Genomic DNA, 17,599 nt, shown 5'->3' with positions numbered 1-17,599 from the left:
ATATCTGCAGATATATCAGTGGATCTGCTGGTGTGTATGGGGACCTGCCAATTGCCCGTACATATGCAGCAGGGACCCGGCGGTGAGTGATATGCAATTACCAATCATCAAATAAGTCGTCCGTCGACCTAGTCTGTACCCAGCAATACATTTGCTCCAGGACTCCGGCCCTCATTCAGAGTCGATCGCAAGCACTCTGAATGAGGGCGGGCACTTCTTGTTTTGAAGTGCTGCCTCCAGGTCGCAAGCTAAGCTGTGGGTTACCACCCACAGCTTAGCTTGAGATCAGGGTGATGGTCGCGATGGTCATCACCATCGTGACCATCAGGGCTTACGACCAGACCCTAAGGTTGGGTCTGGGCTCTCGTAAGCCCCAGGGAACTTCCTGCTCTGTTTGAGCAGGAAGTTCCCCACTGACATCTTCAATGATGTCAGTGGAGCCGCCCCAAACGGCAAGCGTTCCGACTGGAACGCCTCCGTTTGGCCGGGCACGCCCCCGGCCCGCCCAGCAAAAGGGGCGAGCTGTCACTCAACATCGACAGCTCGCCCCGTCTGCTACGAGACCCCTAGCAACGGAGCGCCCGTCGCTAGCCGGGTCTCGCGCATGCGCACGACGGAGCCGGCTCCGTCGTGCGCATGCTCTGTGGGGATCATCGGCGCTTGCGACTGGGTCTGAATGAGACCCTCCTTCCGGGAACAGTCAATTTGTCATCTATGTGGGTTTTTTATTGTTGTTATTTAATGCTGGGAATGCAATAAATGAAGACAGAAGAGGGCACCTAGGTGAGGAATAGAGGGGTGAAAGAAGGTTGGTCTTAGGGAGTGTTTATTTACATAAAATATATCACCAGTATCTGTGTCGATTTATTCGCCAGCGTTTTTTTTTTTCTAAGGTGATCTACAGGCTCTGGATAGCAGGGCACGTCGGCACTTTTAGCAGTTCTAGAAAGTAAATAACGAGGGGAAGGGATTGTGGAAATAAAGTCGAGGTGCCGGCGTGCTCTGGCAGCCATGGGTTACAGCTCTACACAAAATCGGGACTGGCTCGCCAGGGTAATTGGTGGGATCCGCTGCCAGCCCCGGTTTATTCCAGCAACAACGTATAGAGGCGCCCTGCTGACACCGATACGCTGACACCGCCAGCGTATCTCTTTCCTCTATCGCCTCACGATCCGGATCACAAGCTAGATCAAGTGCCGTTATGAAAAAGACGCAGCCCTTGTCAGCAATTACTGTCATCCACCACGGGCGCCAGTGCCAGGGGCGGCTAGTTGTGACACGGGCCGAGGCTCAACCCCGGCGGCCTTAGCAGTGTCGCGGGCTGGTATTACCTGTCCTGTTAGCCATTCAATGTGTTTAATAAATGTGTTTCATTCCAAATAGTTTTCCAAATTATATTCAAAGTGCTGCTTATGACATCTCTGTCCTGGTGGTTACCTTTCCCAGGACTCAGTCTGCTTCCCTACCCCATACAATGTGATTGTTCACATATACAATAATCAGCATCCACTCTACTTTCTACTACTTCTGTCTGAGCAGGAAGTTGTTAATAAGGAATGGTCTGTGCGTTCCACGCTGACTTCCGGCCTGTGCGTTCCACGCTGACTTCTGGACGCGGTTACCAGCTAGGATCCGGGCCAGACAACAGCGGGCTGCGAACGGGGAACTCACACCTGGGCCTACGTAATTAGCTCCTCTGTGGCTGGACCGTATAAGGGAGCGGAGCACGCCAGCCGAAAGTCCGTTGGAACGCACAGGCAGGTGGAACGCATAACCAGGAAGTGCTTTGTTGACAACTTCCGGTTCAGGCTCACATGGAATCAAGGCGATGCATATGAGGCTGCATGTCACTGCACTGCTGATATAAACTGTAAGTAACGCCAGGTAATGACCTGTATTACAGGCTGTCACTATGGGTCTGGGTTCCACACAGTGCAGGTGGAGCAGACTCTGGTGTCTCAGGACAGGGTGGGATTTACTCTCTCTGATTATATAACTTACTGGAATAATGCCCAGCAGTCCAGGTTGCCCACAAAGTAGCTGCTGTCTTTTTAAACTAGCACCAAAGTGGGCATTCCTAGCTGAAGTAACCCTTGTTTATGAGTGAAATAATCTGGTCATGGCTATCACCCTATTAGGGCGTGGCCGTCCACCTTTTCTCAAGTGCATCAGGGTCCTGTATTTACCAAGACAGGACGGTATTATTTACCTGGGCGTGTTGAAGTTGTGCTGGGAAAAAAAGCCCCCCCACCCTTAGTCCATAGAACTCGCATACTAGTTTTCATTAGGGATGTGCAGGCTCGGATAGGTTTGAGTTTGTACGTTGAGTTGGGATTTTTCCCTCCAAAAAAACGGAACTCAGAAAGAGGCAAAACGTCATCTTGCATGGACGAACATCATCATTCCTGGACAAGAGTTCGTTCATGCAAGATGACAAAAGTCCGGGAATGATGATGTTCGTCCATGCAAGATGACGTTTTGCCTCTTTCTGAGTTCCGTTTTTTTGGAGGGAAAAATCCCAACTCAACGTGCAAACTCGAACCTATCCGAGCCTGCACATCCCTAGTTTTCATACATTTATTTGGATTAAAACAGGCATGGCCACGCACCCAGGATTTGACCACGTCTCCTCCAATACCCAGGCCCATCATTGCTCTCTACAGCCCTGGACAGAGGCACCTAGAAGAGAGGAAAGGGCCAGAAGGTGTGTAGACCTATGCGCCAGCCCCTGATTGTTTGGCAAAAGCTCTTGTCCTATCACACAGATGTACACAGACTTATTTCACACTTTCAGGGGAGTCCGTAAAACGTGTAAGGGGGGAAATTAATTTTCAGGATGCTTGGAGTCTGCTAGGAAGAAGTTGGCGGAAGCTGAGGGCAGTTACAGCAGGGCAGCTGGTGTTAAAGCAGAAGAAGTGCAATAAAAACATAGAGGTCTATGTACTAAGCCTTGGAATGTGATAAAGTGGAGAGAAAGTACCAACCAAACAGCTCCTAATTGTCACCTTATAGGCTGTGTTTGAAAATTGACAGGAGTTGATTGGTTGGTACTTTATCCCCATCCACACAGGGGCGTATCTATAATGGGTGCAGGGTGTGCGGGGAACACGGGCCCCTGGGTCCAGGGGGGCCCCGCACCGCACACCCTGCACCCATAGAATTACTTACCTCTACGGAGTCCCACGTCGGCGCGGGGGCCCGGCGCTATAAAGGCGACTGGAAAATGGCCACCACGGCCATTTTCCCATCGTTTGCGCATGCGCAGTACAGGGTAAATGGCCGTCGCGGTGACCAGGCGTTCCTCTATAGACTCTAGGCGCACTCTAGTGCCCAGAGTATATAACTTCGGCGCTGGCTGCGCACAGCTCAGTGCACTGCCAGCCGCCGTCCAGAGAGGAGGGGTCCCGTGTCGGAGACTGCACACAGGCCCCCTCCTCTCTAGAAACACCCCTGCATCCACATTAACTCTCTTCAAGGGACGAACCTAAATTAACAACAGAGGTGCTGGGTTTACAAATATACTGGTGGATGTGATGAGTCGAATTTTAAAATCTGGGGTTAGATTTAAGGGAGTAAGTTTTAGGAAAAGAGGAGCAGAAGTAAGGGGGACCTTATTGCTAGCCAAAAAATATAATTGTCGGTGGTGGATGTTAGTGAAAGTGGAATAATTCTGCATCCTTAGAGATTATCAGCTGTGTCCTGACTGGATGGTATATTTGGGTTTAGTTGATGACAAAATGGTCTTTAGTTCCCGGGTTTTGACCCAATGGCCACGAACTTTGGTAAGTCTAGTGTAGGATGCATTCCACATGGCCAAATATAAATAATCAGTGCTGCCTTTAGCTTCTGTTACTGTTTCCTTATCAAGTTTTATTCTATCTCTAGATTGAGCTGTGAGGTCCCATGAAGGTGGAAACTGTCTACAAGAAAGAGTCCTGGGTACACCAGCATTCAGCTGCTGACTGGAGAGGTGACTGTTGGGAATGGGACATTATACAGTAATACCGGGGGATGTGTCTGGGTGATGACTGGAGAGGTGACTGCTGGGAATGGGACATTATACAGTAACACCAGGGGATGTGTCTGGGTGATGACTGGAGAGGTGACTGCTGGGAATGGGACATTATACAGTAACACCAGGGGATGTGTCTGGGTGATGACTGGGGAGGTGACTGCTGGGAATGGGACATTATACAGTAACACCAGGGGATGTGTCTGGGTGATGACTGGAGAGGTGACTGCTGGGAATGGGACATTATACAGTAACACCAGGGGATGTGTCTGGGTGATGACTGGGGAGGTAACTGCTGGGAATGGGACATTATACAGTAACACCAGGGGATGTGTCTGGGTGATGACTGGAGAGGTGACTGCTGGGAATGGGACATTATACAGTAACACCGGGGGACGCGTCTGGGTGATGACTGGAGAGGTGACTGCTGGGAATGGGACATTATACAGTAACACAAGGTGATGCGTCTGGGTGATGACTGGAGAGGTGACTGCTGGGAATGGGACATTATACAGTAACACCAGGGGATGTGTCTGGATGATGACTGTATCATTGTGTGTGTCAGGTTCCTATAAGGTGTGAGGACGTTGCTGTCTATTTCTCCATGGAGGAGTGGGAGTATATAGAAGGACACAGGGGTCTGTACAAGGACGTGATGATGGAGAATCACCAGCCCCTCACATCACTGGGTAAGTAGAGCTTTACTACAATTGACAATGTTGAAAATGTATTGTGTATGCCCTGAATCGCAGGTGTTTCCTTATTTTATTGTCTGAAATTTGGATTTGTTTAAATTGATGTTCTTTGTATTTTTTCAAACTAGTTTTATTTATAGTCACAGGTAAAATACAATTACAGTCAAATATGACATCTAAATCTAAACAATGATGCAGAAGATGATGATAAAGTGAAGAGTGATGGGCCTGTGAAAAAGGTTACATAGGATGGGGTTCGACCTATGTGTTCATATTTAGATTGTTAGAGATGCCCCTGTCATTGGAGTTTGGGATTCACTTTGTATGTGAGAGAGTAGTTAGTGCCAGATTGAGGCCTTGATAATTCTCCTCATCAGACCTCGACTAGGAGGCTTTGAATGGGTGCTTGAACAAACAGATATGATATAGTCTTTAGGACTATACAGGACAGAGTGCTGGAATCTCAACAGGTATAATCTATTGATGCTACTGTAGTAGGTGGTAGAGTTAGTATGCACTAGAATACATGACACTGGAAGCTGAGTCAGATGCAGACGCACTTTGTAACGTAGGACACTGGAAGCTTGGTGAAATGGGATGCTCTTTGTAAACACAAGGTATTGGAACAGAGTGGAGTTAAATGCCGATATTAGAACAGAACTAGGAGCCACTGCAGCCAGGAGACTGTTCTCAGGGAGAAGAGAGCTGTTATGACAATGAACTGGACACAGGAGATGGTTTAAATAAGTCACTCCTGGTGCCTATTTGCAGACCAGGTCATGTGAGCGCAGCTGCTGGAATCTGACTGGCAGATAGTCATGTGGACAAATCCAAGATGGCCACGCCCATGCTCCGCCACGGGAACTGACAGGAGGGTAAACAGCAGGCACACAACCGTAGTTCCAGCGCAGGTCTCAGAAATGCTAGAAGCAAACAGGATTGACAAAGAGGGCAGTGATGTATCACTGCCGGACCCTGTATATGGGGCTTAGACCCCGATGTGTGACAGTACTCCCCCTCTTACGAGTGGCCACCGGAAACTGTGGGTGAAGTTTAGCTGGAAACTTCTGATGACATTTTTTAACCAATCCTGGAGCATGAACATTGGAGTCATTGATCCTAGACCTCTCCTCTGGAACTTAGCCCTTCCAATCGACCAAATGCTGGAGATAACCGTGTCTAAATGTGTCCTTGACTTCATATTCTTCTCCGTGTTGGGTCTGGAGCTTTGGGGAACCTTGCATTACAGATTAGAACCAGTTCAGAACTGAGGGTTTTAGAAGAGAAGTGTGGACTAATTTTGGTACCTGGAGATATGGCAGCAACTCTTAACTTATCGTATACTGGGTTAATTACTTTAATGATACTGAATGGTCCAATGAAGTGGGCTGAAAACTTCATGGATGGTACCCTCAGTCGTAGATTATGAGAAGACAGCCAGACTGTCTCCTGGTCATAGAGTAGGAAAAGCTCGTTATTTATTTTGGCATGTATCTTATAACATTGGGAAGCCTGTGCCAATTTTTTTTTTATCAGAACTGACTCGGGAGCTGGAACAGTTGTTCCTGGCAATGGAGTGAATGCTGGTACCCTGAGGTGTAGACTATACACAATGTTAAACGGAGTTGAAGCAGAGGATGGTGATTGTTATGTGCAAATTCGGCCTAAAGAAGTAAATTTGACTAATCATCTTGAGATGAAGAGACCTATAACCGAAGATAGGTCAAGTTTTAATTAACTAATTTGGTCTTGGAGAAGTTGAGTTTAATCTGCAGAGCTTTTACACAACGATTCCCAAAATCTGGCTACAAACTGGACAATTTGATCTGATACAATTTTTTCTGGGCACCCATTAAGATGGAATATATATACGTGACAAAGAGTTGGGCTAATACTGGTGCTGATGGAAGACCATGAAGAGGAACACAGTGGGCCATCTTTGAGAATTAATCCACTATGCCCCTAATAGTGGTAAATTTATTTAGAGGCAGGTAAGCCAGTAACAAAATCCATTGATATTTGAGACCAGGGGGTACGGAACTGGCAGAGGTAGACGTTGATATACTGGAACTTGTATGGAACTTTTGTGCCGAGCACATCTTGAGTAAGTGTGGGCCACCAGTAATTCCGGAGAATAAATACTAAAATACTGAGCCCACTGAAGTAACTTCTTGCACATATTCTCAAGAATTAATCCTTCCCCTGAGGAAGGATGATGACCTGGACCGTAGCAGCAATTCATAAAGGATTGATTATTATGGGATGCTGCTTGAATACTGCAGAATTGTCTTCCTCCATCATAGAACACCACAAGGGGTCAGCTTTTCGATTCTTGGATCCCAGATGGAATGTCACTTGGATATCAAATCATGAGAAGAATAATTACCATCGGGCTTGACGCAGATTCATGCAAAAATTGTGCTGATTTGAGATAGAGTGGATTTTTATGGTCTGTGTAACGTGTCATTGGATGTCGGGCGAATGCCTTCACTCTTTGAGTGTCAGTTTCATAGCAAGCAATTATTTGTCTCCGGTGGCATAGTTTTTCTCGCAGTAATTTTATGCGAAAAGAGCCCACAGGGATGCAACTGCCCAACTAGTGGTCTTTGAGAGAGGACCGCCCTTGCTCCACTGAGGATGTGTTTGCCATTCCGTTCTTTCTGTAGGTAATGTCTGGCTGATTGAGAATAGGAGCTGAAATAAAAGTCTGTTTCATTTGATGGAAGGTGGTCTGGACTTCTTTGGACTATTTTGCTGGATTTGGCCCCTTGAGATGATGTGTCCAGACAGGCTACAGTTTAAAAAAGCCTGCAGGCGAAACGCGCGTCCCACACTTGGCGGTCTCGGCGGTTCACTACAGGACCTCCAGTCTGCATTTGAAGCCAATGGGTCGCATGCTTATATGGCACTTCCGGTCTGGTACCTCCTCTCTCCACTGCACATGATTTGTGTGGGACCAGCAAAAGCCGCGCTGCAAAGTCTCCGACAAAAGCACTCGGACTGCAGAGATGGGTGGCGTAGTGCTCACAGGGAGTCTTCAGTGCAGCACATACACCAGATGCAGATGACTGATGATCGGAACAGTCAGAGATTTTTCATGTCAGACCATCCAATCATCGCTGATTGGTCGCGGCCATACACTATCTGCCATTAATTACATCATGTATGCCCGGCTTAAGGAAGAGCTAATAATCATGTAGAATTGGTACAATAATGAAGCATAATGGATGGTATATTGAGGATTGCTGCAGGGATTCATGATGAAGAATTGAGGTACATTATAATGCTGGAAGGAGCGTTTTTAATATTGATGCAGAATGAAAGGGTTAACAAGGATTGATGCAGCGATTAGTGATGCAGGATTGGAGGGGTTACTAATGATGAAGCATAGAGGGGTTAATGACGATTGTTGCATGAGATAATGATAAAGACCCGGGGTACATGATAGTGCGTGAAGGATAGGTTACTTTGTTTGGGAGTTAATGATGACTAGTGTTCTGTGACTGTGTACACTCTGGTCTGTATCTTTGTTGCGTCAGCTGAGTGTGCTAGAAGCACCAGAACAGAGTGACACCCCAGGCATAAAAGAGGAACTGCACGGGCGTTGACAGGTGCAGGGTGCTAGAATGAACACTAGATAGATGACTATGTAGGTTATTTATTATGGTTATAATAACGTTGGAGGTAGTTTAATGACCAGATGTCGATTTTAGGGGACATAGTAATTGGGGGATGATGAGGTGGAGAATAGGGTTTGAGTGGGCAATGATTATGCTGAGCAGGCTGCTGACATTGTGTGATAATGGGGCACACCGTGATAACCGGAAATAAGAGAGAAGGAAGCTATGTGAAAAGTAAGGTAATTCTCTGTATGTGCAGGAATATATGTGGCTCTCTGTGGTTCCAGTTTCCATTTTAATGCCATGGCAGTCATGATATATGTATGAACTCCCTGGGCAGTAGCAAGGATGTCCGTGTTCAGGCTCGCAAGGGTAAGCGGATGTGTGTTGCCAGAAGTAACAAAGGAACATTGTACAAGTGACGACCTCCTAGAAAACCAGGCTTCAGCAGGCACCTCCTGCAAGTCGTCAGGGGCGTCATCTTTTCATAACTGTACCAGAAGTTATCTCCTGGATGTGACCTCTGCTGATGCTCAGTATGGAAGCAAAATCTTTCCAACAGCTATTCAATAAAAAAAAACTTTGTTTTCTTGTCTCTATTCCGTTGACTAGGGAGTTAGCTATGGCTACCGTGGAGTATTTCAAGGAAATTAAAATAATGGTAACATTTTGACTATTTCTTTTGCATGATGTACTTGCCTTCGGCAGGAAAATACTCCATAGCCATTTGAGAGTTACACAGCATTGGACTGCACTGTTTTAGTTTACACAGGGGACAGTCTATACGGGTCTGTGTATTGTGCTGCGGTAGTGAGGAAACTGGTTGGGGGTGAGATAGGAAAGTAGACCAAGATGGCAGCTGTCCGTGTCTTGCCATAGACGACACCTCCTCCTGCTTCAGCCAATAGCACCTGTAGCTGGTGGTACCACAGACTACAACCTGTCCTATCATAGACTACACCTCCCTCAGCCTATAGCAGATACCACAAACTACAAGAAGCCTTGGGCAGCAATGTCACTTCCAGGAGTCTTTGCTCCTCTTTTATTCCCATGTTTGTATCATCTAACCATAATGTATTTATCTCCTACAGGTCTGACAGAAAATACAGAAATACCTGGAGGATCCCACACCCCAATTTCTTCCCTGGATTGTATGACTGACGATCACAGTGTTGTTGTAGATATCCAGACTTCAAAATCCTCATCAGCAGATGAACAGAACATGATCAACTGTCTGGAGAATGTTACTGAAAAACCAACTTCATGTGATGGAGGAGACCTCACTGACACTTATACACCCACAGATCATACACAGTATACATCTACTCCTACTAAGGAGGAACCAGTCTCACGTGATGGAGGAGACCTCACAGATCATACACAGTATACATCTACTCATATTAAGGAGGAATCTGTCTCATGTGATGGAGGAGACCTCACAGATCATACACAGTATACATCTACTCATATTAAGGAGGAATCTGTCTCATGTGATGGAGGAGACCTTACAGACACTGACAGTTATACACCCACAGATCATACACAGTATACATCTACTCATACTAAGGATGAATCAGTCTCATGTGATGGAGGTGACCTCACAGACACTGACAATTATACACCCACATATACACAGTATACATTTACTCATATTAAGGAGGAATCGGTCTCATGTGATGGAGGAGACCTCATAGACACAGTAATTTATACACCCACAGATCATACACAGTATACATCTACTCATATTAAGGAGGAATCTGTCTCATCTGAGGAAGAAACTCATCATGAAATTGATGGACAAAATACACTGAATTCCTGTTCTGATCTTGGAAATGGCTACAATCTAGGAAAATCATTTGCATGTGCCGTATGTGGGAAAAGTTTCACCCAGAGCTCAGTACTCAAAAGACACCAGAGAATTCACACAGGGGAGAAGCCATTTTCCTGTTCTGTATGTAAGAAAAGTTTTACTTGGAAGGCCACTCTCAGTGAACATATGAAATGTCACACGGGGGTGAAACCATATTCTTGTCCAGATTGTGGGACTTCCTTTTACAAGAAATCAGATCTTGTGCGGCACGAGAGAAGTCACACGGGAGAGAAGCCGTATTCTTGCCCCGAATGCGGCAAGTGCTTCATCCGTAACTCAAACCTAATGAATCATCGGAGAATTCACACATGTGATCAGTCCTATGCTTGCTCTATATGTGGGAAAATGTTCAAAAGCCACTCCTATCTGGTGCTACATGAGCGGTTTCACACTGGCGAGACGCCATATTCCTGTACGGAGTGCGGCAGATGCTTTACCCGTAACTCCAATCTAATGAAACACCAGCGAATTCACACCAGTCCGAAATCCTATTCTTGCGCCCTGTGCGGGAAATGTTTTGACAGTAACTCCTATCTTGTTGTTCACATGCGATTTCACACGGGGGAAAAGCCGTATTCCTGCTCTGAGTGCGGCAAGTGCTGTTTCACCAGCTCCGAACTCGTCGTACACCAGAGAAGTCACACTGGCGAGAAACCCTACTCCTGCCCGGAGTGCGGGAAATGCTTCAGTAGTAGCTCGAGACTCCTTACGCACGAGAGGGTTCACAGGGGAGAGAAACCCTACTCCTGTCCCGACTGTGGTAAATGCTTCAGCAGTTACTCCTATCTCGTCACCCATCAGGTAATTCACACAGGAGAGAAGCCGTTCTCCTGCTCCGAGTGCGGGAAGTGCTTTACGCGCAAGTCTGCCATGGTTAAACACCAGAGAATTCACACAGGGGTGAAACCCTACTCGTGTGAAGACTGCGAAAAATGTTTCAGCAGGAGGTCGAATCTTGTTAGACATCAGCTGGTTCACGTTGGGGTGAGGCCATTTTCTTGCTACGAATGCGGGAAATGCTTTATTAACGACTCAGAGTTTGTTAAACACCAGGAAATTCACTCCGGGAAGGGATCCTATTCTTGCTCCGAGTGCGGGAAGAGCTTCAACAGCAGCACCTACCTCGTCCGGCACCAGAGAATTCACACCGGAGAAAACACGTTCCCTTGCTCCGAGTGCGGAAAGTATTTTATCAACAACTCTGATCTCATTTCGCACCAGAGAAGTCACACAGGGGAGAGGCCATACTGCTGCGCCGAGTGCGGGAAATGTTTTTCGCGTAAGACGTCTCTCGTCAGACATCAGAACGTTCATGTCCCGAAATAGCTCGAATGTTTTTGGAACCATGACTAACCCACATCGGAAGGGAGTGTGAGAAATATTTTTGGCAAAAAGAATGGTTTAAATGAAGGGGTGTTTTATTTATATGGTCCTATCCAGTGAAGTGGAAAATGTAAAATAAATGGAATGTGACAACTTTTTGGAATCGAAGTGGCGGTGTTGCGTACCACCGTCTACCAGGCCACGCCGGCCACTGGTCTCACCCACGAAACTTTTGGAAGCTGTTTGTATTTGCTGTTTTACGGTAAAGCTTTTTTGCCACTTTATAGAATCCAAAATCATTACTGCTGTAGAATGGTTCTGTGCAATAACGATTTTATTTTTGATATCAACAAAACTTGTACATATACACCGTCTGGAGGTAATAATAAAACAGAGGGTTATCGTGTGCATTTTACATTTATTTTTGTTTTACAAAGGATTACAGTACTTTGGCTTTGATTCCGATACGTACGCAATGGCGATATTTACACAGTTGAGGCACTATCGGTAAACGGCCCATGCATCCGAGTTGCACAGCGCATGCGTCGAGGTGCTTTACCGTAGTCACTCGCATCCTCTATTTACTGGCAGTGCGATTGACAGTCCGAGAGCGTTTCGGGGAGGTAACAGGAAGTGGAGGCTCAAAACGCAGGCGTGTCGCTACTGTTTCATGCAAGTGTTAGCCTGCGTCTGCGATCTCGTACGCAATAAAAATGGCTCCGGCGTCTCAGTTCCTGCAGACATTCTGCGCGACCACCAGGTCACTCAGAAGGCCGATAATTGATCTACGATTGATGTTGCAGCTGCTCGGAATTGCATACACGCAGGTGGGGCGTCTCAATACATTTCTCCGCCTCTGCGACGTTCGCATATTTGTGCCCAGTCGCTGCGTAGGGGATTGCAGCTGTAATGGCATTAACGTGTATCTTTGAATCAGGCCCTTTATTAAGATCTATGTGTCCTGCCAACACTGCAGTAAGGTGTCCAGGATTCATGTGATCCGGTCTCTGCATCGGGGCTATGAGAAGAAAATATTTTACTTGGCTTCGATGATAAAAAGGTGCAGGACTCCCCTCAGTGGACATCTCTGGTATAACACACATCATGTATCCTGCAATTATTGCAAAATGCCTGATTATAGGATGTGGGTATTGTGTGTCCGAAATGTGAAATCCAGTGGTTATGGCTATGGGTCTGTGCTTCCCACAAATACAGCTACTTTGCCTGTGCTTTGAATCAGCCACTGTGTGTTAGTGTTTATATTAACAGATAATGCAGAATGTGAATTTGTCTGGGGTGCATTTCAACTAAAGACTGCACTGGACTTGGTTATTCTTTTATGGGAATGTCCTTTTACGGGTACCATATCAAACGGACATTCCCATATCAACGTCACTATTGATAATTATTATATTTTATTTTAATATATCGCTATTATTTTGCATATTTTCTTTTTTTTTTACATTTGTAATTATACCTGTCTATATGCTCTTCCCCCTGATGAAGTTCTATGCTGTGTAGAATGAAACGCATTGGAGCTTGTATGCTTTTATTTTGCCCTGCTTCTCTGGATCTGCTTCTGGACCTTAAGACCTTTGGACTTGTCTTCCTCATATTGGGAGTCAAATCTGGATATCCATAGAGATTTAGATAAGTCAGATATCAACTGATATTATGCACACGGGTATAATAGCCTGTATTGCTAACGTGTAGGCTTTAGATGGCAAATCAGGATACTGCAATCGCCTGGAGAAAACTTAACTGTGAATGCACCCTACTTTCCATAAATTAGGATTTCTCATTCGATTCTCATAATCCCCATTTTTCGTTTTGGTTTGTTTTAAAAAGGAGCCGGAAGACATTCAACGATTTGTTGACTTTTGGCCACCTGGTTGCCCCATACGTGAATCAAGTAGGTGAGGCCCCACTCCTTCTATTCACTGAAAAGAATAGTGAGATGTCCTCAAAGCGTATTGCCCTGGCAGATTCTATTTATCCAGTCCTCATTAGTAGATCTCCATAGACCTTTATTGAATAGGTTTGCAGTACAGATTAGTTGGCTGTAGTATGGCTCTGCTTCAGGAGATGGGAGGTGGTTCCGGCAGGAAGAACTGCTTGGGGTAACATACTCTTTTTCAGAGCCTACGCGGTATTTTTGCTAAAGTGAGAGTTTTTAGAAGTGAAGCTGTTGCCCATAGCAACCAATCAGATTCTAGCTATTGTCTTGTAGAAGGTGCTAGTTACATGTTTAGAAGAATCTGGTTGCTATGGGCAACATCTCCACTTCTAAAAACTCTTCTCTTTAGTAAATATACCCCAAGGTGTCCATCTTCGGAGGGGAGCTTTTTAATTTGTTTTATTTAAGAGTAAATGTGTGATTTAGCCCCCAAAAACATAACATCGATGTTGATCAATGTAGATCAATTTAAAATCATCCTTTAGTATATATAATTACCCCTGGGGGTGTTATATCAAAGCTTGGAGAGAGACAAGGTACCAACCAATAAGCTTCTAGCTGTAATTTTACAGTCTGTGTTTGAAAAATGACAGGAGAGTATTGGTTGATACTTTCCACTTTCTCTCCAAACTTTGATACATCTCCCCCATTATTCTTAATGTAGAATTAGACGGACATAGTCAAGACACGAAACGCACATGAAAAAGTGGAGATAGCGTAGTGATGTGGCTTGATGCTGTTAGTAGTATATGCTAAAGTGACATTACCCTATTTGTAAGCAATAAAACACTAATGATATTTTTAGATAAGGGACAATAGCATCTGGATACTGTTAAAACCTTGATTAGTTTGCCATTAGTTTTGAAGCCAAAGCCAGGCCTATGGTTTGATTTACTCTAGGCTTTGGATATAGCTTGGAGCAGATTGCATTTTATGGCTTAGACAAATTTTAGGAAGTTTTAAGGGGTAAAAGTTAAAAGGCTAAAGGATTTTTCCAGCACCAGTCTAAATTTTTAGGCACCGGCACCCTTAGGCTTAATCGGCAGAACTCTGGGTGTCCACGGCAATGGAATATTCCCCCCCAATATCGGTGCAGAAGATTCTCTCCCCATGTCACACAGTGCATTGTGGGAAATCAGAAAGCTAAACTGATGTTACCTTTGTTAACGGAGTCTCTGGATAGAAGTTCCTTCGCTCAATCGGGGTATCTTGTCTTTTTTTTTTTTTTACTATTTATTAAAACCGATTGGTCTCCAATAACACAACCTTTTTAAACGTCAAACTGTCCGGCCGCGCCTTCACTCTTTTATTTGTACAAGGAATGTTAATTACGGAATTAAATGAAACTCACCCTATCCCGTGTTGTTATAGATAAATGGTGATGCGATTGAGCGCTACACCTATGTATGTGCTGTGTATTGTTATTGTGATATCTATGGTATGTGTCGCAAATGATAACGTTGATGACGTATATATATGGTGAAATCAATCCAAATTTATTGGGTCACAGTGCCCTAAGAACTTATCGACCAAAGTGATAAAATGTCAGTCACGTTGGTATAACGATGTGTTGCGATCACTAAGTCATAGGGAAACAAATGATGACTTGTAGTATAACTGTCTTGAGTGAGTGAGTCAGGGGGCTTAGAGCTGCCTACTGTTGATATGTGTCAACTTGGAGGGCGGGGGTCTTCTTTAGCCACTTAACTGACAAATGTTTTCATCAAAACTGCACATAAGTTGTCCGTTTAAAAAAATAATAATTAAATTAAGTTTAAAAACTTTTTAAAAAAAATTTATTTAAATATTTTATTTAAAAAAAAAAAATACCTAAGGGGGTGTTTTTGCACAAACCCCTCCCTCAACTCCCGTGTCCTTAGACCCCCATTGAAATTTCACTTCCCACCCAACATGCAAAATAGTCCCCCCAGTGTAAAAAAAATCACAAGCAATATATCCGCCCCCTAGTGGTAATAAGTCCACTGGCAGAGCCCCTAACCTTACCCCAGGTTAGCACCCACCATGTATCCTTATATATGGTTATACATTTTTTATATATTTATATCTCCCCCCCCCCAGGCAAAAAAATATATTTTACCATTAATCATAACCCTCCCCCTCCTTGATGCAGAGTGCAAAAGAGCATGGTGCAGGGGGATTGATTAGCCCCCACCTGCTGCGGCTGATCGGTGCTCGTAGCAGAACAGTGTTCCCCTCCTCGCACTTTAACTGTAGGCGAATGCGCCCCCGGGTGCAGTTCTGGGTGCGATTCTGGAAGTGATGTTGGTGGTCACAGACTGCCACGTCCTTGCCAGATGAAGCACTTCTGGCTCCGGTTGCATTACATACAACCACGCCAACTAAGTGGCTAGGGAGCACCTAATCCATACAGATTCGCTCAACATCTGCCGTACGTCCCCCTTTGAATGCTGCTATGTAGCTTGGGTGAGGGCTTCCCTGCTCAGGGTGGATGCTGTGGCGTCCTGCAGTTTCTAAGTACTTATTGCCAAGAGCACGGCGGTTGATTGTCGACAGTTGATGGTACTGGAGCTATAGTGCTCTGTATGTCCAGCGTTGCCCTTGTATATCTAGTGATGGGAGAATACAGCCAGTGGGGGATATATCTCGCCATAAGTCTGTGTTGCTGACATGGTACTTGATTCTCTTATGTGAGGATCAATACAGATGATTGTATAGAGTTCAGTATATGTCCAGTTATGGTTGAGGTGTGCCCCGTTCTGGGGGAATATGCAGCCAGAGTGGAGCAGGGAGAGCGCTGATGTGCTCTCTATACAATGTCCATCAGAGCTGCATTATCTCCCAGTGTGGTCTCTAGTGGTAAAACAAATGCTGCATAGCTGCTGGTGGGTCCAGCTACCATGACCTGCTCTTCTTCATCAGGATGTGGTCTATTCCGTCTAGGGTAAAGTGCTGTAATGCAGCGATGCGAGCACTGGTCCACTCACTACCCAGTTCCCATCTGAGGTAAAATGTTGTAGTGCAGCAGGGAGAGCTCTGGTTCACTGTCTAACAGCTTCCCCCAATGTATTGTCAGCTCACATAATGGAGTCTCTGGCAGGTAGTCAAGGGGTGTAATGCTGCTGGTGGGTCCAGCCACTGTGTCTACATAATCTCATCTTCACTCCAAAATTCTTTGAATTTAGGCAATTGTATTGTAGTTACTTGGTATCCTGTGTCAGCAAGAGCCAGATGGCCACTCCGTTGACTTTAATTTTAAGGATAGGGCTTCTGTCAACATAACTAGACCACCACTCTATTATCAAGACCTACTGTAGACGGGACCCCTGAGGGGCATTCCTCAGCCTCTGGGTCTTGGCGTTTAAAGGCTTGGATCTCTGGCACATCTTTTGCACATTGGCCGGCCTTGTGTAGCAAATTGGTCATCTTACCTGCGTAGTATGGATAGCTAGCTTTGGATTCTGAAATCCTGTTTGTGACGCCAAAATCGATTGCGTACCACGGGGTGTTGGCGTGGGCACATATAAGTTAGGAATAGATTGTACCTTACAGTAGAGATGGGAACTCCACTGGATCTTTATTTCTCCTGGCAACAACTCCACTGGCTTGTCCTTCTCCGACTGTAGCTGAAAGGCCCTTACAGTAAAATGCCTTAAGCCATGTATCCACTAGCCGATATAATGAATGATATCGTTCAATCGGTCATTATAGTGGCCAGTGGATATGCCATCAACGACCAGCGATGTGCGCTCCCGTTGGTCGTTGATGTCGCTCATCGCCCGAACCTGCTGTCCAGCCTGATGATAGTCAGGTTGTGCAGGTCCGGGGATGAGGGAGGGAGCCGGCACTGAACAATATCGTTAATGATATCGTTCAGTGTGTGTTCTCAATGTCGATAAGGACATTGAGCACACCACTGCTGGGGACACACTACACGATATCGCTTATGGAGCGATATGTAGTGGAAATGGGACATAAACGTGACAACCTTGATAAGCAGAATAATCTGGCAAATTGATTAAATGGTATAAGAGAGCGTGGGGCCGGGTAAAAGGTATGCACAAAAATAATAATCAGCATACAAATTATGTGGGACTTCACAAAATATAGATTTGTAATTAAGTAGAAAATAAGTACCACTAT

The 17,599-nt window shown here is 45.3% G+C and overlaps 1 protein-coding gene and 1 pseudogene across 2 annotated transcripts; one reads left to right on the top strand and one right to left on the bottom strand.

Annotated features, from left to right (window-relative positions):
* LOC148505651 (uncharacterized) overlaps positions 1-17,599 on the bottom strand; it is a 79,031-nt pseudogene that overhangs the window by 12,729 nt on the left and 48,703 nt on the right.
* LOC148505652 (uncharacterized) lies at positions 1,656-11,910 on the top strand. Of its 2 annotated transcripts, XM_088447918.1 has the most exons (5): positions 1,656-1,870; positions 2,596-2,704; positions 3,886-3,970; positions 4,578-4,701; positions 9,419-11,910. In XM_088447918.1, the coding sequence occupies exons 4-5, from the start codon at positions 4,617-4,619 to the stop codon at positions 11,521-11,523; spliced, it is 2,190 nt and encodes a 729-aa protein (XP_088304044.1). In that variant the 5' UTR covers positions 1,656-1,870; positions 2,596-2,704; positions 3,886-3,970; positions 4,578-4,616; the 3' UTR covers positions 11,524-11,910. The 2 variants fall into 2 exon arrangements, with proteins under 2 accessions (XP_088304044.1, XP_088304043.1); XM_088447917.1 differs by lacking the exon at positions 2,596-2,704.

This window comes from Taudactylus pleione, unplaced genomic scaffold (genome assembly GCF_031769625.1).
Source record: "Taudactylus pleione unplaced genomic scaffold, aTauple2 ptg000445l, whole genome shotgun sequence".
In the NCBI taxonomy this organism is placed as follows: Eukaryota; Metazoa; Chordata; class Amphibia; order Anura; family Myobatrachidae; genus Taudactylus; species Taudactylus pleione.
Note: the sequence above shows the minus strand (reverse complement) of the source record. Positions and strands in the feature narration are given on the sequence as shown.

Coding starts and splice junctions, on each gene's coding strand:
- LOC148505652 (XM_088447917.1), top strand. CDS start 4,617: ATGGAGGAGTGGGAGTATATAGAAGGACACAGGGGTCTGTACAAGGAC. Junction 4,702..9,418: donor CCAGCCCCTCACATCACTGG/GTAAGTAGAGCT, acceptor TATCTCCTACAG/GTCTGACAGAAAATACAGAA.